The following is a 25,301-nucleotide window of genomic DNA, read 5'->3' as shown; positions in this document are numbered from 1 at the left end:
CTCTCAGGGAGATATCTGTACACTGACTGGTGTCTCTCAGTCCCCTCTTTCTCAGGGAGATATCTGTACACTGACTTGTGTCTCTCAGTCCCCTCTCTCTCAGGGAGATATCTATACACTGACTGATGTCTCTCAGTCCCCCTCTCTCACAGGGAGATATCTGTACACTGACTGGTGTCTCTCAGTCCCCCCTCTCTCTCAGGGAGATAACTGTACACTGACTGGTGTCTCTCAGTCCCCTCTCTCTCTCAGGGAGATATCTGTACACTGACTGGTGTCTCTCAGTCCCCCCTCTCTCAGGGAGATATCTGTACACTGACTTGTGTCTCTCAGTCCCCTCTCTCTCACAGGGAAATATCTGTACACTGACTGGTGTCTCTCAGCCCCCTCTCTCTCTCAGGGAAATATCTGTACACTGACTGGTATCTCTCAGTCTCTTCTTTCTCAGGGAGATATCTGTACACTGACTGATGTCTCTCAGTCCCCTCTCACAGGGAGATATCTGTACACTGACTGGTGTCTCTCAGTCCCCTCACTCTCAGGGAGATATCTGTACACTGACTGATGTCTCTCAGTCCCCTCTCTCTCACAGGGAGATATCTGTACACTGACTGGTGTCTCTCAGTCCCCCCTCTCTCGGGGAGCTATCTGTACACTGACTGATGTCTCTCAGCCCCCCCTCTCTCAGGGAGATATCTGTACACTGACTGGCGCCTCTCAGTCCCCTCTCTCTCTCAGGGAGATATCTGTACACTGACTGAGGTCTCTCAGTCCCCCCTCTCTCTCTCTCTCTCTCTCTCTCACAGGGAGATATCTGTACACTGACTGGTGTCTCTCAGTCCCCCCTCTCTCGGGGAGCTATCTGTACACTGACTGATGTCTCTCAGCCCCCTCTCTCTCAGGGAGATATCTGTACACTGACTGGCGCCTCTCAGTCCCCTCTCTCTCTCAGGGAGATATCTGTACACTGACTGAGGTCTCTCAGTCCCCTCTCTCTCTCTCTCTCTCTCTCTCTCTCTCAGGGAGATATCTGTACACTGACTGATGTCTCTCAGTCCCCTCTCTCTCAGGGAGATATCTGTACACTGACTGGCGCCTCTCAGTCCCTCTCTCTCAGGGAGATATCTGTACACTGACTGGCGCCTCTCAGTCCCTCTCTCTCTCAGGGAGATATCTGTACACTGATTGGTGTCTCAGTACCCTCTTTCTCAGGGAGATATCTGTGGTGGTATGATTAACATAGCTGCCTGCCATTGGTGCAGAACACCGGCTTACCATTGGCCCTTGTAGGTCATGTGCCTCTCGACCGATTGGTTGAGACCAGTCATGTGACGGCTCCCCGATTGCTCGAGAGGCTGAGTTAACCCCGACTCCAGGGCGGGGTATAAATACCCAGTACTCCCGGCAGTCATACTTATACTGTAATCGACCGCAGGGCTAACATCTAGCTGATTAAAGCCATTCTTTTGTACAGCGACTCGTCTCGCGTTCAATTGATGATACATCAATTTAAGCAGCTAGAATTTTGAAGATGGAGCTCCGGATCAAGCCCAACTGCCTCCGCATCAGCCCGCAAACTCAGAACGCATCGGAAATCTTCAAACATTGACTGGCGTGTTTCGATAGCTACCTGGTGTCCGCAAGCAGCCCCCCCCCACCATGGCACAGAAGCTTCATATTCTCCATTACAGCGTGGGCATGGCGGCCTACGCGATAATAGGGGAAGAAAAAGATTAGGACGCGGCCATGGATAAGCTCAAAGGACAGTTTCTTAAGCCGGTAAACCGAGTGTTCGCCCGACATCTGCTGGCTACCAGACAACAGCTCCCCGGTGAGTCCTTAGACGATTTTTACCAGGCCCTCGCTGTCCTGGGGAGGAATTGCACCTGCCTCCAAGTTTCAGCCACGGAGCACATGGAACTTTTGATCAGAGATGCTTACGTGGCTGGGATGCAGCCTGTCGCTATCCGCCAGCGGATGCTGGAGAAAGACGGCCTCAGCCTAACTGAGGCACGGACTCTCTCCACCTCCCTGGAGGTCGCCGACTTAAACGCCCGCGCCTATGTCCCCAGCCGCGCTGCAGCACCCTGGGCCTCCTGGCACGCTTCCCCACCGCCATCCGCCGCTCCCAACCCCCCTCAGGCCTGCGCCGCGGGACGCCCTGACAAGTCCACGGGACCCTGCTGCTATTTCTGTGGGTTTGCCAAACACCCCCTCCCGCACTGCCCAGCCCGTTCCGCCCTTTGTAAGAGCTGCGGGAAGAAGGGCCATTTTTCGTCAGTCTGCCAGGCCAAATCGGGCGCTGCTGTACCGCGCAGCGACCGGGGATCTCCCCCTCCGGGCCCTTCCAGCGCACCGCGCCAATCTCTCCCCCCCCCGCCTCCGGGCCCCTGCGCCCGGCCTGCGCGCTCTCTGCCCCCGCTCTCAGCCGCTCCGATCGGCCCGCCGGCACCGCTAACCCCGCCCCCCTCAACCACGGGGGTCCCGCGGGCGCCGCCATCTTGGGTCCCGGACACCACGTACGGGTCCTGGGCACCGCCATCCTGGACTGGCACACAAGGGCCTGCCAGCACCTACTCGGCCGACGACGACTACGACGATGGATCTTCTCCACTACAACGACGAATATTGATTTTCTCCACGGCTCGCGGCCATTCAGCTCGACCAGTCACGTCCATGCACGCTCGCCAAAACGACAACGCTGATCTACCTCAACGGCCACAAGACGGGCTGTCTGCTGGACTCCGGGAGCACGGAAAGCTTCGTACACCCTGGCACGGTAAGATGCTGCGCGCTCCCTGTCCACCCTGTAAAACACACAATGGGGTTAGCCTCAGGTTCGCACTCCGTCCACATCACCGGGTGCTGCATCGCGGACCTCACGGTCCAAGGGAAGGTTTTTAAAAATTATAAACTCTTTTTCCTCCCCGACTTTTGCGCACCGGCACTCCTAGGACTGGACTTCCAGTGCAACCTGCAGAGCTTGACCTTCCAATTTGGCGGCCCTATACCCCCCCTCACTGTCTGCAGCCTCGCGTCCCTCAAAGTGGACCCCCCCCGTTTGCTAATCTCACCCCCGATTGCAAACCCGTCGCGACCCGGAGCAGACGGTACAGCGCCCAGGACCGGTCCTTCATCAGGTCCGAGGTCCAGAGGTTGCTGAAGGAAGGGGTCATCGAGGCCAGCAACAGCCCCTGGCGAGCCCAAGTGCTAGTGGTCCGGACTGGGGAGAAAAACCGGATGGTCATCGACTATAGACAGACCATCAACAGGTTTACGCAACTGGACGCGTATCCTCTCCCCCGTATTTCCGCCATGGTAAACGAGATTGCAAAATATAAAGTCTTCTCCACGGTGGACCTCAAGTCTGCTTATCACCAGCTCCCCATCCGTGCGAGTGACCGCAAGTACACCGCGTTTGAGGCAGATGGGCGCCTCCACCACTTCCTCAGGGTTCCATTCGGTGTCACAAATGGGGTCTCGGTCTTCCAACGGGAGATGGACCGAATGGTCGACAAGTACGGATTACGGGCTACCTTCCCGTACCTCGATAATGTCACCATCTGCGGCCACGACCAGCAGGACCATGACACCAACCTCCGAAAATTCCTCCAAACCGCAAAACTCCTTAACCTAACTTACAATAAGGATAAGTGCGTGTTTAGCACCGACCGCCTAGCCATCCTCGGCTACGTAGTGCGTAACGGAGTGATAGGCCCCGACCCCGAACGCATGCGCCCCCTGATGGAACTCCCTCTCCCCAATACCCCCAAATCCCTCAAACGCTGCCTGGGTTTCTTCGCTTACTACGCCCAATGGGTTCCCATGGGGCTAGTTTAGCTCACAAGGCTAAATCGCTGGCTTTTAAAGCAGACCAAGCAGGCCAGCAGCACGGTTCAATTCCCGTACCAGCCTCCCCGGACAGGCACTGGAATGTGGCGACTAGGGGCGTTTCACAGTAACTTGATTAAAGCCTACTCGTGACAATAAGCGATTTTCATTTTTTTCATTTCATTACGCTGACAGGGCCTGTCCCCTCATTCAGTCCACGACCTTCCCGTCGTCGACGGAGGCCTGCCAGGCCTTTAGCCGCATCAAAGCGGATATCGCAAAGGCCACGATGCGCGCCGTCGACGAGTCCCTCCCCTTCCAGGTCGAGAGCGACGCATCAGAAGTAGCTCTGGCGGCCACCCTGAACCAAGCGGGCAGACCCGTGGCCTTCTTCTCCAGAACCCTCCAGGCTTCCGAACTCCGCCACTCCTCAGTGGAAAAGGAAGCCCAGGCCATAGTCGAAGCTGTGCGACATTGGAGGCACTATTTGGCCGGCAGGAAGTTTACCCTCCTCACAGACCAACGGTCAGTAGCCTTCATGTTCAATAATGCACAGAGGGGCAAGATTAAGAATGACAAGATCTTACGGTGGCGGATCGAGTTGTCCACGTACAACTATGATATCTTGTATCGTCCTGGGAAGCTCAATGAGCCTCCTGATGCCCTGTCCCACGGTACCTGCGCCAGCACGCAGATAGACCGCCTCCGCTCCCTCCACGCGGACCTCTGCCATCCAGGGGTGACCCGTTTCTACCATTCCATAAAGGCCCGCAACCTGCCCTACTCCATCGAGGAAGTCAGGACAGTAACCCGTGACTGCCACATCTGCGCAGAGTGCAAACCGCACTTCTACCGCCCCGAGCGCGCACATCTGATCAAAGCATCCCGCCCCTTCGAACGTCTCAGCATTGACTTCAAGGGGCCCCTTCCCTCTAGCAACCACAACATTTACTTCCTGACGGTGATCGATGAATACTCCCGCTTCCCCTTTGCCATTCCCTGCCCCGACATGACCACGTCGACCGTCATTAAGGCCCTCCTCTCCATCTTCTCCCTGTTCGGCTACCCCGAACAGGGAGAATGGTACCATCTGGAAGACCAGACTGCTGGCCCTCCGGTCCAGAGATCTCCCTATTTCCCGATGGCAAGAGGTTATCCCCGATGCCCTACATTCTATCCGCTCCCTCCTCTGTACCGCAACTAATCAGACACCTCATGAACGTCTTCTTGTTTTCCCCAGGAAGTCGTCCTCCGGATCTCCTCTCCCGACGTGGCTGGTCACCCCCGGACCCATCTTGCTCCGGAAGCATGTGCGGGTGCACAAGTCCGACCCGTTGGTGGAACAAGTCCAGTTACTCCACGCTAACCCGCAGTATGCGTACGTGGAGTACCCCGACGGTCGGCAGGACACGGTCTCCCTCCCGGACCTGGCACCTGCCGGCGTGCGGCCCTCCCCCCCTTCACCACAGACCCCCCCCCCGCCCTTTTTCCCCCAGCGCCCCACCCAGGCCACCCCTCCCCCATCCATGGCGTCTCCACCACCAGCCCGGGTTACGGAGACAGTTCAAGGACCATCGCTCCCGTAGTCCAGGACATCAGCGGAACCACCACCATCGGCTGAACCAGCGTCACCAACTCCACTGCGGCGGTCTGCCAGGACGTCACGGGCAACGAAAAGGCTGATCGAATCGATTTAACTTCAACACCACCATGGACCTTGTATGGACACGATGTACTGTTGTTAAATGTCTGGGCCAGTGGGAAGCCAAGGATACATTTTTTTTTTCCTTCTCTCACTACTACTCATACCACCCCCCCCCCCCCCGGCAGCTCTCGTTGACACACCCCCCCCCCCCCCCCCGGCTTCTTTCTCCGCAAGGGGTGAATGTGGTGGTATGATTAGCATAGCTGCCTGCCATTGGTGCAGATCACCGGCTTACCATTGGCCCTGGTCGGTCAAGTGCCTCTCGACCGATTGGTTGAGACCAGTCATGTGACGGCTCCCCGATTGGTCGAGAGGCTGAGTTACCCAGTACTCCCGGCGGTCGTCGCTATACTGTAATCGACCGCAGGACTAACATCTAGCTGATTAAAGCCATACTTTTGTACAGCAACTCGTCTCGCGTTCAATTGATGGTACATCAATACCTGTACACTGACTGGTGTCTCTCAGTCCCCCCTCTCTCAGGGAGATATCTGTACACTGACTGGTGTCTCTCAGTCCCCCCTCTCTCTCAGGGAGATATCTGTACACTGACTGGTGTCTCTCAGTCCCCTCTCTCTCTCAGGGAGATATCTGTACACTGACTGGTGTCTCAGTACCCTCTCTCTCAGGGAGACCCTCTCTCTCAGGGAGATATCTATACACTGACTGGTGTCTCTCAGTCCCCTCTCTCTCTCAGGGGGGTATCTGTACACTGACTGGTGTCTCTCAGTCCCCTCTCTCTCTCAGGCAGATATCTGTACACTGACTGGTGTCTCTCAGCCCCCTCTCTCTCTCAGGGAGATATCTGTACATTGATTGGTGTCTCTCAGTCCCCTCTCTCTCTCTCAGGGGGATATCTGTACACTGACTGGTGTCTCTCAGTCCCCTCTCTCTCAGGGAGATATCTGTACACTGACTGGTGTCTCTCAGTCCCCTCTCTCTCAGGGAGATATCTGTACACTGACTGGTGTCTCTCAGCCCCTCTCTCAGGGAGACATCGCTACACTGACTGGTGTCTCTCAGTCCCCTCACTCTCAGGGAGATATCTGTACACTGACTGGTGTCTCTCAGTCCCCTCTCTCTCTCAGGGAGATATCTGTACACTGACTGGTGTCTCAGTACCCTCTCTCTCGGAGATATCTGTACACTGACTGGTGTCTCTCAGCCCTCTCTCTCTCTCAGGCAGATATCTGTACACTGACTGGTGTCTCTCAGCCCCCCTCTCTCTCAGGGAGATATCTATACACTGACTGGTGTCTCTCAGTCCCCTCTCTCTCAGGCAGATATCTATACACTGACTGGTGTCTCTCAGTCCTCTCTCTCTCAGGGAGATATCTGTACACTGACTGGTGTCTCTCAGTCCCCTCTCTCTCAGGGAGATATCTGTACACTGATTGGTGTCTCTCAGTCCCCTCTCTCTCTCATCGAGATATCTGTACACTGACTGGTGTCTCTCAGTCCCCTCTCCCTCTCTCTCAGGGAGATATCTGTACACTGATTGGTGTCTCTCAGTCCCCTCTCTCTCTCTCAGGGGGATATCTGTACACTGACTGGTGTCTCTCAGTCCCCTCTCTCTCACAGGGGGGTATCTGTACACTGACTGGTGTCTCTCAGTCCCCTCTCTCTCTCAGGGGGGTATCTGTACACTGACTGGTGTCTCTCAGTACCCTCTCTCTCAGGGAGATATCTGTACACTGACTGGTGTCTCTCAGTTCTCTCTCTCTCAGGGAGATATCTGTACACTGACTGGTGTCTCTCAATTCTCTCTCTCAGGGAGATATCTGTACACTGATTGGTGTCTCTCAGTCCCCTCTCTCTCTCAGGCAGATATCTGTACACTGACTGGTGTCTCTCAGCCCCCTCTCTCTCTCAGGGAGATATCTGTACATTGATTGGTGTCTCTCAGTCCCCTCTCTCTCTCAGGGGGATATCTGTACGCTGACTGGTGCCTCTCAGCCCCCCTCTCTCTCAGGGAGATATCTGTACACTGACTGGTGTCTCAGTACCCTCTCTCTCAGGGAGACCCTCTCTCTCAGGGAGATATCTATACACTGACTGGTGTCTCTCAGTCCCCTCTCTCTCTCAGGGAGATATCTGTACACTGACTGGTGTCTCTCAGTTCTCTCTCTATCAGGGAGATATCTGTACACTGACTGGTGTCTCTCAATTCTCTCTCTCAGGGAGATATCTGTACACTGATTGGTGTCTCTCAGTCCCCTCTCTCTCTCAGGGACATCTTTAACCTGTCCCTGTTGCACTCCGAGGTCCCCACCTGCTTCAAGAAGACCACCATCATACCGGTACCAAAGAAGAACCAGGCAACATGCCTCAATGACTACCGTCCGGTGGCCCGGACTTCAGTCGTAATGAAGTGCTTTGAGAGGTTGATCATGAAGCGCATCACCTCCATACTCCCTTTTGTGAGGGCCACAAAGAATCCAGCACGAGTTTTCAGGATACAAAGAAATAACATTTATTTGCAATAACATATATATACAACAGCAGCAGCAACTTCCCTTGCTGCTCACTCCTCTCTCTCTCCTGGTTCCAAACTGGCCAGCTCTATTTATGCAGGGAGTCTGCTAATGATTTCTCCGCCCCCCCCTCATTGGGGAAGCTCATACTCCCATAGGATTGTGGGATTGTCATTAGTCCCCAGCCAGTGGTAAGCAGGCCGGTTATTACACTCCCAGAACGCCTTGATCCACTACAATTCACATACCGTCACCACCAGTCCACAGCAGACGCCATTTCCCTGGCCGTACACTCATCCCTAGAACATCTCGACAACAAGGACTCCAACATCAGACTCCTATTTATTGACTACAGCTCCGCCTTCAACACCATAATCCCAGCCAAGCTCATATCAAAGCTCCAAAACCTAGGACTTGGCTCCCCACTCTGCAACTGGATCCTTGACTTTCTGACCCACAGACCACAGTCAGTAAGAATGAACACCAACACCTCCTCCACAATAGTCCTCAACACCGGGGCCCCGCAAGGCTGCGTACTTAGCCCCTACTCTACTCCCTGTACACACACGACTGCTTGGCAAAACTTGGTTCCAACTCCATCTACAAGTTTGCTGACGATACGACCATAGTGGGCCGGATCTCGAATAACGACGAGTCAGAATACAGGAGGGAGATTGAGAACCTCGTGGAGTGGTGCAATGACAACAATCTCTCCCTCAATGTCAGCAAAACTAAAGAGCTGGTCATCGACTTCAGGAAGCAAAGTACTGTACACACCCCTGTCAGCATCAACGGGGCCGAGGTGGAGATGGTGAGCAGTTTCAAATTCCTCAGTGTGCACATCGCCAAAAATCTATCCTGGTCCACCCACGTCGTGCTATCACCAAGAAAGCACAACAGCAGCTATACTTCCTCAGGAAACTAAGGAAATTTGGCATGTCCACATTAACCCTCACCAACATTTACAGATGCACCGTAGAAAGCATCCTATCGGGCTGCATCACAGCCTGGTATGGCAACTGCTCGGCCCAGGACCGCAAGGAACTTTAGAGAGTTGTGAACACCGCCCAGTCCATCACACGAACATGCCTCCCATCCATTGACTCCATCTACACCTCCCGCTGTCTGGGGGAAAGCGGGCAGCATAATCAAAGACTCCTCCCACCCGGCTTACTCACTCTTCCAACTTCTTCCATCGGGCAGGAGATACAGAAGTCTGAGAACACACATGGACAGACTCAAAAACAGCTTCTTCCCCGCTGTCACCAGACTCCTAAATGACCCTCTTATGGACTGATCTCATTAACACTACACCCTGTATGCTTCACCCGATGCCGGTGTTTATGTAGTTACATTGTGGACCTTGTGTTGCCCTATTATGTATTTTCTTTTATTCCCTTTTCTTCCCATGTACTTAATGATCTGTTGAGCTGCTTGCAGAAAAATACTGTTCACTGTACCTCGGTACACGTGACAATAAACAAATCCAATCCAGTCCAGGGAGATACCTGTACACTGACTGGTATCTCTCAGCCCCCCTCCCTCAGATATCTGTGCGCTGACTGGTATCTCTCAGCCCCCCTTCCTCAGATATCTGTACACTGACTGGTATCTCTCAGCCCCCCTCCCTCAGATATCTGTACACTGACTGGTATCTCTCAGCCCCCCTCCCTCAGATATCTGTACACTGACTGGTATCTCTCAGCCCCCCTCCCTCAGATACCTGTACACTGACTGGTATCTCTCAGCCCCCCTCCCTCAGATACCTGTGCGCTGACTGGTATCTCTCAGCCCCCCTCCCTCAGATACCTGTACACTGACTGGTATCTCTCAGCCCCCCTCCCTCAGATACCTGTACACTGACTGGTATCTCTCAGCCCCCCTCCCTCAGATACCTGTACACTGACTGGTATCTCTCAGCCCCCCTCCCTCAGATACCTGTGCGCTGACTGGTATCTCTCAGCCCCCCTCCCTCAGATACCTGTACACTGACTGGTATCTCTCAGCCCCCCTCCCTCAGATACCTGTACACTGACTGGTATCTCTCAGCCCCCCTCCCTCAGATATCTGTGCGCTGACTGGTATCTCTCAGCCTCTCTCAGATATCTGTACAAAGGAGTATTGCTAAAAATAGACTGGTGGATCGTATTAAATAGCCCGCCTATCACAACAGGCAAGGTACTGACCATAACCAAGCAGCCTGTGCTCGCAAAACACAGACTTTAGATGTGATTCTGCGATTGGACAACATTTGCTAAATAACCCTGGTTATGTTAAAATTATCAGTCAGGCACAGTATGGCTTAGTACACAGGGCCCTGTCCTTCGCAGACTGAAGGAACAGCTGCATACCTCCACCTGTTTCAACTGAACAAAATAGGCAGCAACCATTCTCTGGTTCATTCCCCAGGGCTATGCTTTAACTAATCACAGTCAATCTGCCTGGTTTGAAGTTAAACCAGGGTTAGCAGTTAACTGTCAGTGACTAGTATATTCTCCATGGCAAAGTTTCGACTGTACAGAGTCCATTGCCAATCAATAAATGGTCCAGATAAGTGGAAGTTGAAAAAACAGAAAATGCTGGACAATCTCAGCAGGTCTGGGAGCTAACGTTTCGAGTCCTGATAACTTTGCCAAAGAGTCAAAATACTGTCAGACCTGCTGAGAATTTCTTGCATTTGCTGTTTTTGTTTCAGACTCCAGCATCTGCAGTATTTTGCTTTGATGCGAAGTTTCAACATGTCTTTTTTTTACCAATGCACAAGTTATGTACTATCACATGACCATTTGGTTCTGGGTGTATCGGGCTGTCTGACTTTGGGAGTGTGTAATAATAATAATCTTTATTAGCGTCACAAGTAGGCTTACATTAACACTACAATGAGGTTACTGTGAAAAGCCCCTAGTCGCCACATTCCAGCGCCTGTTCGGGTACACAGAGGGAGAATTCAGAATGTCCAATTCACCTAACAGCACGTCTTTCGGGACTTGTGGGAGGAAACCGGAGCACCCGGAGGAAACCCACGCAGACACGGGGCGAGCGTGCAGACTCCGCACAGACAGTGACCCAAGCTGGGAATCGAACCTGGGACCCCGGAGCTGTGAAGCAACAGTGCTAACCACTGTGCTACCATGCAGCCCTTTGGGAGTGTGTATATCGGGCTATGTGACTTTGGGAGTGTGTATAACAGACAGTGTGAGTTTGGGAATATGTATATCGGACTGTCTGACTTTGGGATGACTGTTAAATATGTTAAGAACCCATGGTGTTCAGGGTAAGATCCTGGCATGGATAGAGGATTGGCTGACTGGCAGAAGGCAGAGAGTGGGGATAAAGGGGTCTTTTTCAGGATGGCAGCCGGTGACTAGTGGTGTGCCTCAGGGGTCTGTGCTGGGACCACAACTTTTCACAATATACATTAATGATCTGGAAGAAGGAACTGAAGGCACTGTTGCTAAGTTTGCAGATGATATAGAGGGACAGGTGGTATTGAGGAAGCAAGGGGGCTGCCGAAGGATTTGGACAGGCTAGGAGAGCGGGCAATGAAGTGACAAATGAAATACAATGTGGAAAAGTGTGAGGTTATGTACTTTGGAAGGAGGAATGGAGGCATAGACTATGTTCTAAATGGGAAGATGCTTAGGAAATCAGAAGCACAAAGGGGCTTGGGAGTCCTTGTTCATGATTCTCTTAAGATTAACGTGCAGGTTCAGTCGGCAGTTAGGAAGGCAAATGCGATGTTAGCATTCATGTCGAGAGGGTTAGAATACAAGACCCGGGATGTACTTCTGAGGCTGCATAAGGCTCTGGTCAGACCCCATTTGGAGTATTGTGAGCAGTTTTGGGCCCCGTATCTAAGGAAGGATGTGCTGACCTTGGAAAGGATCCAGAGGAGGTTCACAAGAATGATCCCTGGAATGAAGAGCTTGTCGTATGAGGAACGGTTGAGGACTCTGGGTCTGTACTCGTTGGAGTTTAGAAGGATGAGGTGGGATCTGATTGAAACTTACAGGATACTGCGAGGCCTGGATAGAGTGGACGTGGAGAGGGTGTTTCCACTTGTAGGAAAAACTAGAAGCAGAGGGCACAATCTCAGACTAAAGGGACGATCCTTTAAAACAGAGATGAGGAGGAATTTCTTCAGCCAGAGGGTGGTGAATCTGTAGAACTCTTTGCCGCAGAAGGCTGTGGAGGCCAAATCACTGAGTGTCTTTAAGATAGAGATAGATAGGTTCTTGATTAATAAGGGGATCAGGGGTTATGGGGAGAAGGCAGGAGAATGGGGATGAGAAAAATATCAGCCATGATTGAATGGCGGAGCAGACTCGATGGGCCGAATGGCCTAATTCTGCTCCTATGTCTTCTGGGAGTGTGTATCTTGGATTGTCTGACTTTGGGAGTGTGAATATCAGACTGTCTGGACTCGATTCTCCGGAAAAGTTTTGAAGTTAACTGGTGGCGGGTTTTTCAGGGAGTTTCCCGCTGCCTCCGCTATTCAATGACACTTAGTCACTTTTTTGGGCCCTGGGGAGTTTCTCTCCGGTTTAGCCCTGGAATTCTTTTAGCACTGGGGAGCTGAACTCCGAGATCGGGCCGCCACTTTGAAAGGGGGGTCCCCCACACACCCTCACCCATGGGAAATATCATCCCCACACACATGGGCACTATCCCACACCCCGCAAAGTGAGGACACCTTGTTTTGGGGTCCCTGCGGGATGCTCTTCTTCAGGCCCCCCCCCCCCCAGGGACCCCTCACAGCACCCCCTCCTTTCCAGGACTGGCACCCGTCACCACTCCCGCCCCGAAACCTCCCGGAGGACCCTACTTACCTGCCCTGCACACCCCCACCCTTCAAACCCCCCCTCCACCTTCCTAACATGGGCATGGCTCCCATTGGCCCCTGACCCTTGCACTGGCACCCAGGCAGTACTCCTGCCAGCCTGGCAGTGCCAAGGTGGTTGTGACGAAGTGTCGCTGGGCAGTGCTGGGATGCAGACATTCCAGGGAGAAGGTCAGGGTGCCACCCTCGACTGACTCTGACCATCCAGGGGTCTATGATGGCCCAGCAGACCCCCCCAGGTGCCGTTCTGGCTGATCCACGTTTGCATGGACCAGCACTGATTGGCGCCCGGGTACAGTCTTCCACGGGAGTGTGGAGGATTGAGGAAGGCCGGTGCATCCTGGGTGAGTAGGTCGTAAGTCGGTTTACACCTACCTCCGCCAGCGTCATTTGGTCCCATTACGGGCAGAGTTCCAACTCTGACATCCTGTGGGACTTTGGTGAATCTCACGAGGTGCAGAGTCTCTGGGAGGTCTGCTGGAGTCCTCTCACTTGTGTGCAACGCAGTCTGAGAATCGCGACCTCTGAGTTTGGGAGTCTGTCTATCAGGCGGTGTCTGTTTGGGAGTGTGTCTATCGGGCGGTGTGTGTTTGGGAGTTTGTGTATCGGTTTGTGTGAGATTGGGAGTGTATATCTCGGGCTGTGTGAGCTTGAGAGTGTGTATGTCGGACTGTGAGTTTGAAGTGTGTATATCGAGCTGCGTCTGTATGGGGGTGTGTATAATGGACCGTGTGAGTTAGGGAGTGTGTATATCGGGCTGTGTGTGTTTGGGGGTGTGTATATCGGGCTGTGTGTTTGGCAGTGTGTATATCGGATTGTGATTTAGGGAGTGTGTATATCGGGCTGTGAGTTAGGGAGTGTGTATATCGGACTGTGATTTAGGGAGTGTTTATATCGGGCTGTGTGTGTTTGGGAGTGTTTATATCGGACTGTGTGAGTTAGGGAGTGTGTATATCGGGCTGTGTGTGTATGGGAGTGTGTACATTGGGCTGTGTGTTTGGGAGTGTGTATATCGGATTGTGATTTAGGGAGTGTTTATATCGGGCTGTGTGTGTTTGGGAGTGTTTATATCGGACTGTGTGAGTTAGGGAGTGTATATCGGGCTGTGTGTGTATGGGAGTGTGTACATTGGGCTGTGTGTTTGGGAGTGTGTATATCGGACTGTGTGTATTTGGAGGTGTGTATATCGGACAGTGTGAGTTTGGGAGTGTGTATTGGGCGGTGATGTATCTCCTGCTGATTTTTATTTGAACTTTCTAATTGTTCCTTAACTGTTCTGCACATCTACCACTTACATCAGAAGAATGGTTTCCTGTGTATGCTGCTGACTGAAATGTTTGAATTAGTGTAAGTTTTACATTATGTCTGAACCGAACTCTGCTGAACTCTGTTCCCAGCATAGGCACAGCATCCCCCCCCCGCCGCCCCGGTACAGGTACAGCCCCCCCCCCCCCGGTACAGGTACAGCCTCACCCACCCCCTAACTAACTCTGTATCTAACCCTGTGCTGTACCTGTCCTGGGAGTGTTTGATGGGGACAGTGTAGAGGGAGCTTTACTCTGTATCTAACCCCGTGCTGTACCTGTCCTGGGAGTGTTTGATGGGGACAGTGTAGAGGGAGCTTTACTCTGTATCTAACCCCGTGCTGTACCTGTCCTGGGAGTGTTTGATGGGGACAGTGTAGAGGGAGCTTTACTCTGTATCTAACCCCGTGCTGTACCTGTCCTGGGAGTGTTTGATGGGGACAGTGTAGAGGGAGCTTTACTCTGTATCTAACCCCGTGCTGTACCTGTCCTGGGAGTGTTTGATGGGGACAGTGTAGAGGGAGCTTTACTCTGTATCTAACCTCGTGCTGTACCTGTCCTGGGAGTGTTTGATGGGGACAGTGTAGAGGGAGCTTTACTCTGTATCTAACCCCGTGCAGTACTGTCCTGGGAGTGTTTGATGAGGACAGTGTAGAGGGAGCTTTACTCTGTATCTAACCCCGTGCTGTACCTGTCCTGGGAGTGTTTGATGGGGACAGTGTAGAGGGAGCTTTACTCTGTATCTAACCCCGTGCTGTACCTGTCCTGGGAGTGTTTGATGGGGACAGTGTAGAGGGAGCTTTACTCTGTATCTAACCCCGTGCTGTACCTGTCCTGGGAGTGTTTGATGGGGACAGTGTAGAGGGAGCTTTACTCTGTACCTAACCCTGTGCTGTACCTGTCCTGGGAGTGTTTGATGGGGACAGTGTAGATGGAGCTTTACTCTGTATCTAACCCCGTGCTGTACCTGTCCTGGGAGTGTTTCATGGGGACAGTGTAGGGGGGGCTTTACTCTGTACCTAACCCCGTGCTGTACCTGTCTTGGGAGTGTTTGATGGGGACAGTGTAGAGGGAGCTTTACTCTGTATCTAACCCCGTGCTGTACCTGTCCTGGGAGTGTTTGATGGGGACAGTGTAGAGGGAGCTTTACTCTGTATCTAACCCCGTGCTGTACCTGTCCTAGGAGTGTTTGATGGGGACAGTGCAGAGGGAGCATTACTCTGTATCTAACCCCGTGCTGTACCTGTCCTGGGAGTGTTTGATGGGGACAGTGTAGAGGGAGCTTTACTCTGTATCTAACCCCGTGCTGTACCTGTCTTGGGAGTGTTTGATGGGGACAGTGTAGAGGGAGCTTTACTCTGTATCTAACCCCGTGCTGTACCTGTCCTGGGAGTGTTTGATGGGGACAGTGTAGAGGGAGCTTTACTCTGTATCTAACCCCGTGCTGTACCTGTCCTGGGAGTGTTTGATGGGGACAGTGCAGAGGGAGCATTACTCTGTATCTAACCCCGTGCTGTACCTGTCCTGGGAGTGTTTGATGGGTACAGTGTAGAGGGAGCTTTACTCTGTATCCAACCCCGTGTCGTCCATGTTGGTGTTCCATGTTTGATTGTAATCTCTCTCTCTCGGTTTCCACAGGCAGTTTGTTTTCGTCGTTACTTTCACCACTTTCCTTGTCAACTGTGTTGATTACGACATCCTGTTCGCCAACAAGCTGGTGAACAACACACATCGTGAAAATCAGCTGGTCAAAGTCAGGTTGCCAGATGCCTTCTTGCCTCCTCACATCTGCACTGCCCAGTAAGGACTGTGGAATCATTGTTGCTTTGTCAGCGTAATGGGGCCGAGTTGCTCACAGCTCCAGTCTGAAATCAGGTTTCAGGACCGCAGGTTTCATTCTCTAATGGCCATCAGTGTTTCAGTCGGGTTGTTACATCTCGACAGCTTCTTTTCAATGAAACAACTGACATTTAAAAACAGAACATACAGAATACAAAAACTGACATTTAAAACCAAAAGGAAGAGTATGTAAGGATGAGAAAACAAGGTTCAGTTGGGTCGCTTGAGGGTTACAAGATAGCAAGGAATGAGCTGAAAAAAGGGCTTAGGAGAGCTAGGAGGGGGCATGAGAAATCCTTGGCGGGTCGGATCAAGGAAAACCCCAAGGCTTTTTACTCTTGTGTGAGAAATAAAAGAATGACCAGGGTGAGGTTAGGGCCGGTCAAGGACAGTAGAGGGAACCTGTGCATGGAGTCAGAAGAAATAGGAGAGGCGTTGAATGAATACTTTTCTTCAGTGTTCACCAAGGAGAGGGGCCATGTTTTTGAGGATGAGAGTGTGATACAGGGGGGTAGGCTGGAGGAGGTAGATGTTCTGAGGGAAGATGTATGAGCAATTCTGAAAAATCTGAGGGTTGACAAGTCCCCTGGGCCAGATGAGATATATCCAAGGATTCTTTGGGAGGCAAGGGATGAGATTGCAGAGCCTTTGGCTTTGATCTTTGGGTCTTCGCTGTCCACGGGGATAGTGCCAGAGGACTGGAGAGTGGCGAATGCTGTTCCTTTGTTCAAGAAAGGGAATAGGAATGACCCTGGTAATTATAGGCCGGTTAGTCTTACTTCGGTGGTCGGTAAGTTAATGGAAAAGGTCCTGAAGGAGAGGATGTATGACCATTTGGAAAAATGCAGCTTAATCCGGGATAGTCAACACGGATTCATGAAGGGTAAGTCTTGCCTCACAAATTTGATTGAATGCTTTGAGGAGGTAACTAAGTGTGTAGATGAAGGTAGAGCAGTTGATATTGTATACATGGATTTTAGTAAGGCGTTTGATACAGTTCCCCATGGTCGGCTCATGAAGAAAGTAAGGAAGTGTGGGATAGAGGGAAATTTGGCCAATTGGATAAGTAACTGGCTATCACATAGAAGGCAGAGGGTGGTGGTGGATGGAAAATTTTCAGACTGGAGACCAGTTACCAGCGGTGTACCACAGGGATCAGTGCTGGGTCCTCTGCTATTTGTGAATTTTATCAATGACTTGGAGGAGGGGGCTGAAGGGTGGGTCAGTAAATTTGCTGATGACACCAAGATTGGTGGAGTAGTGGATGAGGTGGAGGGCTGTAGCAAGCTGCAAAGAGACATTGATAGGATGCAGAGCTGGGCCAAAAAACGGCAGATGGAGTTTAATCCTGATAAGTGCGAGGTGATTCATTTTGGTAGGAAAAATTTGAATGCAGATTACAGGGTCAACGGCAGGGTTCTGAGGAATGTGGAGGAACAGAGAGATCTTGGGGTTCATGTCCACAGATCTCTGAAGGTTGCCACTCAAGTGGACAGAGCCGTGAAGAAGGCCTATAGTGTGTTAGCGTTTATTAACAGGGGGCTTGAGTTTAAGAGCCGCGGGATTATGCTGCAACTATACATGACCCTGGTGAGACCACATTTGGAGTATTGTGTGCAGTTCTGGTCACCTCACTGTAGGAAGGATGTGGAAGCATTGGAAAGGGTGCAAAGGAGATTTACCAGGATGCTGCCTGTTTGCAGGATAGGTCTTATGAGGAAAGGTTGAGGGAGCTAGGGCTTTTCTCTTTGGAGCGGAGGAGGATGAGAGGCGACTTAATAGAGGTTTATAAGATGATGAGGAGGATAGATAGAGTGGACGTTCAGAGACTATTTCCTCGGGTGGATGTAGCTGTTACAAGGGGGCATAACTATAAGATTCAGGGTGGGAGATATAGGAGGGATGTCCGAGGTAGGTTCTTCACTCAGAGAGTGGTTAGGGTGTGGAATGGACTGTCTGCTGTGATAGTGGAGTCGGACACTTTAGAACTTTCAAGCGGTTATTGGATAGGCACATGGAGCGCACCAGAATGACAGGGAGTGGGATAGCTTGATCTTGGTTTCGGACAATGCTCGGCACAACATCGAGGGCCGAAGGGCATGTTCTGTGCTGTACTGTTCTATGTTCTGTGTAGAATACACGTTATTGAGGCACCAAACAGACCATTGAGCACACCTGTTCAGTGCTGGTGTTTATCCTCCACTGATGCTCCCTCCCCAGTGTTCCACGTTGAATCACAGACTCTAACAGTGCAGAAGGAGGTCATTCGGCCCATCGTGTCAGCACCGGCTCACAAAAGAGCTCCCCAGCTGGTGCCATTCCCCATCGCTATCTCCGTAGCCGTCCAAATTCATCACTTTCAAATATATATCCAGCTCTCTTTTGAAACCTCCTGTGGAAACCACCTCCACCACTATCCCAGGCAGCGCATTCCAAACCCCAACAACTCTCCCAGGCAGCGCATTCCAAACCCCAACAACTCTCCCAGGCAGCACATTCCAAACCCCAACAACTCTCCCAGGCAGCGCATTCCAAACCCCAACAACTCTCCCAGGCAGCGCATTCCAAACCCCAACAACTCTCCCAGGCAGCACATTCCATCCTCAACAACTCTCCCAGGCAGCACATTCCAAACCCCAACAACTCTCCCAGGCAGCACATTCCATCCTCAACAACTCTCCCAGACAGCACATTCCATCCTCAACAACTCTCCCAGACAGCACATTCCATCCCCAACAACTCTCCCAGGCAGCGCATTCCAAACCCCAACAACTCTCCCAGGCAGCGCATTCCAAACCCCAACAACTCTCCCAGGCAGCACATTCCAAACCCAACAACTCTCCCAGGCAGCACATTCCATCCCCAACAACTCTCCCAGGCAGCACATTCCATCCCCAACAACTCTCCCAGGCAGCACATTCCAAACCCCAACAACTCTCCCAGGCAGCACATTCCATCCCCAACAACTCTCCCAGGCAGCGCATTCCAAACCCCAACAACTCTCCCAGGCAGCACATTCCAAACCCCAACAACTCTCCCAGGCAGCACATTCCAAACCCCAACAACTATCCCAGGCAGCACATTCCATCCCCAACAACTCTCCCAGGCAGCACATTCCAAACCCCAACAACTCTCCCAGGCAGCACATTCCAAACCCCAACAACTCTCCCAGGCAGCTCATTCCAAACCCCAACAACTCTCCCAGGCAGCTCATTCCAAACCCCAACAACTCTCCCAGGCAGCACATTCCAAACCCCAACAACTCTCCCAGGCAGCACATTCCATCCCCAACAACTCTCCCAGGCAGCGCATTCCAAACCCCAACAACTCTCCCAGGCAGCACATTCCAAACCCCAACAACTCTCCCAGACAGCACATTCCATTCCCAACAACTCTCCCAGGCAGCACATTCCATCCCCAACAACTCTCCCAGGCAGCACATTCCATCCCCAACAACTCTCCCAGGCAGCACATTCCATCCCCAACAACTCTCCCAGGCAGCACATTCCAAACCCCAACAACTCTCCCAGGCAGCACATTCCATCCCCAACAACTCTCCCAGGCAGCGCATTCCAAACCCCAACAACTCTCCCAGGCAGCACATTCCAAACCCCAACAACTCTCCCAGGCAGCACATTCCATCCCCAACAACTCTCCCAGGCAGCGCATTCCAAACCCCAACAACTATCCCAGGCAGCACATTCCATCCCCAACAACTCTCCCAGGCAGCACATTCCAAACCCCAACAACTCTCCCAGGCAGCACATTCCAAACCCCAACAACTCTCCCAGGCAGCTCATTCCAAACCCCAACAACTCTCCCAGGCAGCTCATTCCAAACCCCAACAACTCTCCCAGGCAGCACATTCCAAACCCCAACAACTCTCCCAGACAGCACATTCCATTCCCAACAACTCTCCCAGGCAGCACATTCCATCCCCAACAACTCTCCCAGGCAGCGCATTCCATCCCCAACAACTCTCCCAGGCAGCACATTCCATCCCCAACAACTCTCCCAGGCAGCACATTCCAAACCCCAACAACTCTCCCAGGCAGCACATTCCATCCCCAACAACTCTGCCAGGCAGCACATTCCAAACCCCAACAACTCTCCCAGGCAGCACATTCCATCCCCAACAACTCTCCCAGGCAGCGCATTCCAAACCCCAACAACTCTCCCAGGCAGCACATTCCTAACCCCAACAACTCTCCCAGGCAGCACATTCCATCCCCAACAACTCTCCCAGGCAGAACATTCCATCCCCAACAACTCTCCCAGGCAGCGCATTCCAAACCCCAACAACTGTCCCAGGCAGCACATTCCAAACCCCAACAACTCTCCCAGGCAGCACATTCCATCCCCAACAACTCTCCCAGGCAGGGCATTCCAAACCCCAACAACTCTCCCAGGCAGCACATTCCAAACCCCAACAACTCTCCCAGGCAGCACATTCCAAACCCCAACAACTCTCCCAGGCAGCACATTCCAAACCCCAACAACTCTCCCAGGCAGCACATTCCAAACCCCAACAACTCTCCCAGGCAGCACATTCCATCCCCAACAAGTCTCCCAGGCAGCACATTCCAAACCCCAACAACTCTCCCAGGCAGCTCATTCCAAACCCCAACAACTCTCCCAGGCAGCTCATTCCAAACCCCAACAACTCTCCCAGGCAGCACATTCCAAACCCCAACAACTCTCCCAGGCAGCACATTCCATCCCCAACAACTCTCCCAGGCAGCGCATTCCAAACCCCAACAACTCTCCCAGGCAGCACATTCCAAACCCCAACAACTCTCCCAGACAGCACATTCCATTCCCAACAACTCTCCCAGGCAGCACATTCCATCCCCAACAACTCTCCCAGGCAGCGCATTCCATCCCCAACAACTCTCCCAGGCAGCACATTCCATCCCCAACAACTCTCCCAGGCAGCACATTCCAAACCCCAACAACTCTCCCAGGCAGCACATTCCATCCCCAACAACTCTGCCAGGCAGCACATTCCAAACCCCAACAACTCTCCCAGGCAGCACATTCCAAACCCCAACAACTCTCCCAGACAGATCATTCCAAACCCCAACAACTCTCCCAGGCAGCACATTCCAAACCCCAACAACTCTCCCAGGCAGCACATTCCATCCCCAACAACTCTCCCAGGCAGCGCATTCCAAACCCCAACAACTCTCCCAGGCAGCACATTCCTAACCCCAACAACTCTCCCAGGCAGCACATTCCATCCCCAACAACTCTCCCAGGCAGAACATTCCATCCCCAACAACTCTCCCAGGCAGCGCATTCCAAACCCCAACAACTGTCCCAGGCAGCACATTCCAAACCCCAACAACTCTCCCAGGCAGCACATTCCATCCCCAACAACTCTCCCAGGCTGCACATTCCATCCCCAACAACTCTCCCAGGCAGGGCATTCCAAACCCCAACAACTCTCCCAGGCAGCACATTCCAAACCCCAACAACTCTCCCAGGCAGCACATTCCAAACCCCAACAACTCTCCCAGGCAGCACATTCCAAACCCCAACAACTCTCCCAGGCAGCACATTCCATCCCCAACAAGTCTCCCAGGCAGCACATTCCAAACCCCAACAACTCTCCCAGGCAGCACATTCCAAACCCCAACACCTCTCCCAGGCAGCGCATTCCAAACCCCAACAACTCTCCCAGGCAGCACATTCCATCCCCAACAACTCTCCCAGGCAGCACATTCCAAACCCCAACACCTCTCCCAGGCAGCGCATTCCAAACCCCAACAACTCTCCCAGGCAGCCCATTCCATCCCCAACAACTCTCCCAGGCAGCGCATTCCATCCCCAACAACTCTCCCAGGCAGCACATTCCAAACCCCAACAACCCTCCCAGGCAGCACATTCCAAACCCCAACAACTCTCCCAGGCAGCGCATTCCATCCCCAACAACTCTACCAGGCAGCACATTCCATCCCCAACAACTCTCCCAGGCAGCACATTCCAAACCCCAACAACTCTCCCAGGCAGCGCATTCCAAACCCCAACAACTCTCCCAGGCAGCACATTCCAAACCCCAACAACTCTCCCAGGCAGCGCATTCCATCCCCAACAACTCTCCCAGGCAGCGCATTCCATCCCCAACAACTCTCCCAGGCAGCACATTCCATCCCCAACAACTCTCCCAGGCAGCACATTCCATCCCCAACAACTCTCCCAGGCAGCACATTCCATCCCCAACAACTCTCCCAGGCAGCACATTCCAAACCCCAACAACTCTCCCAGGCAGCACATTCCAAACCCCATCAACTCTCCCAGGCAGCGCATTCCAAACCCCAACAACTCTCCCAGGCAGCGCATTCCAAACCCCAACAACTCTCCCAGGCAGCACATTCCAAACCCCAACAACTCTCCCAGGCAGCACATTCCATCCCCAACAACTCTCCCAGACAGCACATTCCAAACCCCAACAACTCTCCCAGGCAGCACATTCCATCCCCAACAACTCTCCCAGGCAGCACATTCCAAACCCCAACAACTCTCCCAGACAGCACATTCCATCCCCAACAACTCTCCCAGGCAGCGCATTCCATCCCCAACAACTCTCCCAGGCAGCACATTCCATCCCCAACAACTCTCCCAGGCAGCACATTCCATCCCCAACAACTCTCCCAGGCAGCACATTCCAAACCCCAACAACTCTCCCAGGCAGCACATTCCAAACCCCAACAACTCTCCCAGGCAGCACATTCCATCCCCAACAACTCTCCCAGGCAGCACATTCCAAACCCCAACAACTCTCCCAGGCAGCACATTCCAAACCCCAACAACTCTCCCAGGCAGCACATTCCAAACCCCAACAACTCTCCCAGGCAGCACATTCCAAACCCCAACAACTCTCCCAGGCAGCACATTCCATCCCCAACAACTCTCCCAGACAGCACATTCCAAACCCCAACAACTCTCCCAGGCAGCACATTCCATCCCCAACAACTCTCCCAGGCAGCACATTCCATCCCCAACAACACTCCCAGGCAGCGCATTCCAAACCCCAACAACTGTCCCAGGCAGCACATTCCAAACCCCAACAACTCTCCCAGGCAGCACATTCCAAACCCCAACAACTCTCCCAGGCAGCACATTCCAAACCCCATACAAGAGTAAAGAGGTTTCTCCCCATCTCACTCCGACCTCTCTTACTGACCACCGTGAAATTGTGACCCCTGGTCACTGACATACCAACCAGTGGAAACAGAATATCCTTCTTTACCCTGTCAAAATGGTTCCGAATTGTGAACATCTCAATAAGGTCGCCTCTTATTCTTCTCTGCTCCAAGGAGAACGAGCCCAATTTCTCCAATCTTTCCTTGTATCTTAAATTCCTCATTCCTGGTATCATTCTAGTAAATCTCCTCTGGACTCTCTCCAGGGCTTTAACATCCTTCCTTAAATAAGGTGTCCAGAACTGAACACAATATTCCAAATGTGGTCTGACCAATGATTTGTAGAGGTGTAGCATCATTTCCTTGCTTTATACTCTATGCCTCTATTAATAAACCCCAGGATGCTGTAAACCTTCTTAGCAACTCTTTCAACTTGCCTGGCCACCTTCACAGAATTCTGCACTTGAACCCCAAGGTCCCTCTGCTCCTGGACTCCCCTCAAAGTTGTACCATTGAGCCTGTATTGTCTGCCCATGTTTCTTCTCCCAGAATGCATCACCTCACATTTTGCTGCATTGAAGTTCGTCTGCCAGGAGTCTGCCCATTGGGCCAACTTGTTAATGTCCCTCTGAAGTCTCTCAGCGTTATCTTCACAATTCACTATTCCCCCGAGCTTAATATCATCTGCAAATTTAGAGATTTTGCCCTCAGCACCCAATTCGAATTTGCTAACCAACCTGCCATGTGGCACTGTATCAAATGCTTTCTGAAAGTTCAAATATACAACATCCATGGCACTACCCTCATCTGCTGTGTGGAACCTCAAAGAACTTAATTAAATGTGCTAGACATGGCCTGCCCTTGACAAAGCCGTGTTGATTGTCCAGTATTCATTGTGTATATTTATCCCTTTGTTCAAGAAGGGGAGTAGAGATAACCCCGGTAACTATAGGCCGGTGAGCTTAACGTCTGTGGTGGGTAAGGTCTTGGAGAGGATTATAAAAGATACGATTTATAATCATCTAGATAGGAATAATATGATTAGGGATAGTCAGCATGGTTTTGTGAAGGGTAGGTCATGCCTCACAAACCTTATCGAGTCCTTTGAGAAGGTGACTGAACAGGTAGACGAGGGTAGAGCAGTTGATGTGGTGTATATGGATTTCAGTAAAGCGTTTGATAAGCTTCCCCACGGTCGGCTATTGCAGAAAATACGGAGGCTGGGGATTGAGGGTGATTTAGAGATGTGGATCAGAAATTGGCTAGTTGAAAGAAGACAGAGAGTGGTAGTTGATGGGAAATGTTCAGAATGGAGTTCAGTTACGAGTGGCGTACCACAAGGATCTGTTCTGGGGCCGTTGCTGTTTGTCATTTTTATAAATGACCTAGAGGAGGGCGCAGAAGGATGGGTGAGTAAATTTGCAGACGACACTAAAGTCGGTGGAGTTGTAGACAGTGCGGAAGGATGTTGCAGGTTACAGAGGGACATAGATAAGCTGCTGGGCTGAGAGGTGGCAAATGGAGTTTAATGTGGAGAAGTGTGAGGTGATTCACTTTGGAAAGAATAACAGGAATGCGGAATATTTGGCTAATGGTAAAATTCTTGGTAGTGTGGATGAGCAGAGGGATCTCGGTGTCCATGTACATAGATCCCTGAAAGTTGCCACCCAGGTTGATAGGGTTGTGAAGAAGGCCTATGGTGTGTTGGCCTTTATTGGTAGAGGGATTGAGTTCTGGAGCCATGAGGTCATGTTGCAGTTGTACAAAACTCTAGTACGGCCGCATTTGGAGTATTGCGTACAGTTCTGGTCGCCTCATTATAGGAAGGATGTGGAAGCCTTGGAACGGGTGCAGAGGAGATTTACCAGGATGTTGCCTGGTATGGAGGGAAAATCTTATGAGGAAAGGCTGATGGACTTGAGGTTGTTTTCGTTAGAGAGAAGAAGGTTAAGAGGTGACTTAATAGAGGCATACAAAATGATCAGAGGGTTAGATAGGGTGGACAGCGAGAGCCTTCTCCCGTGGATGGAGGTGGCTAGCACGAGGGGACATAGCCTTAAATTGAGGGGTAATAGATATAGGACAGAGGTCAGAGGTGGGTTTTTTACGCAAAGAGTGGTGAGGCCGTGGAATGCCCTACCTGCAACAGGAGTGAACTCGCCA

At 52.1% G+C, this 25,301-nt stretch overlaps 1 protein-coding gene across 2 annotated transcripts in view; it reads left to right on the top strand.

Moving 5' to 3' along the window:
• Nucleotides 1-25,301, top strand: part of atg9a (ATG9 autophagy related 9 homolog A (S. cerevisiae)) — a 79,165-nt gene that overhangs the window by 19,281 nt on the left and 34,583 nt on the right. The window contains exons 4-5 of one of the 2 annotated variants that reach the window (XM_038790221.1): nt 14,133-14,197; nt 15,793-15,954. In XM_038790221.1, coding sequence (XP_038646149.1) covers nt 14,133-14,197; nt 15,793-15,954 — 227 coding nt within the window. The remainder of the gene's footprint in view (nt 1-14,132; nt 14,198-15,792; nt 15,955-25,301) is intronic. The other variant, XM_038790222.1, reaches the window with a different exon arrangement.

This window comes from Scyliorhinus canicula, chromosome 2, assembly GCF_902713615.1.
Source record: "Scyliorhinus canicula chromosome 2, sScyCan1.1, whole genome shotgun sequence".
Classification (NCBI taxonomy): Eukaryota; Metazoa; Chordata; class Chondrichthyes; order Carcharhiniformes; family Scyliorhinidae; genus Scyliorhinus; species Scyliorhinus canicula.
The sequence above is the reverse complement of the archived record's forward strand: the minus strand, read 5'-3'. Positions and strand labels throughout refer to the sequence as shown.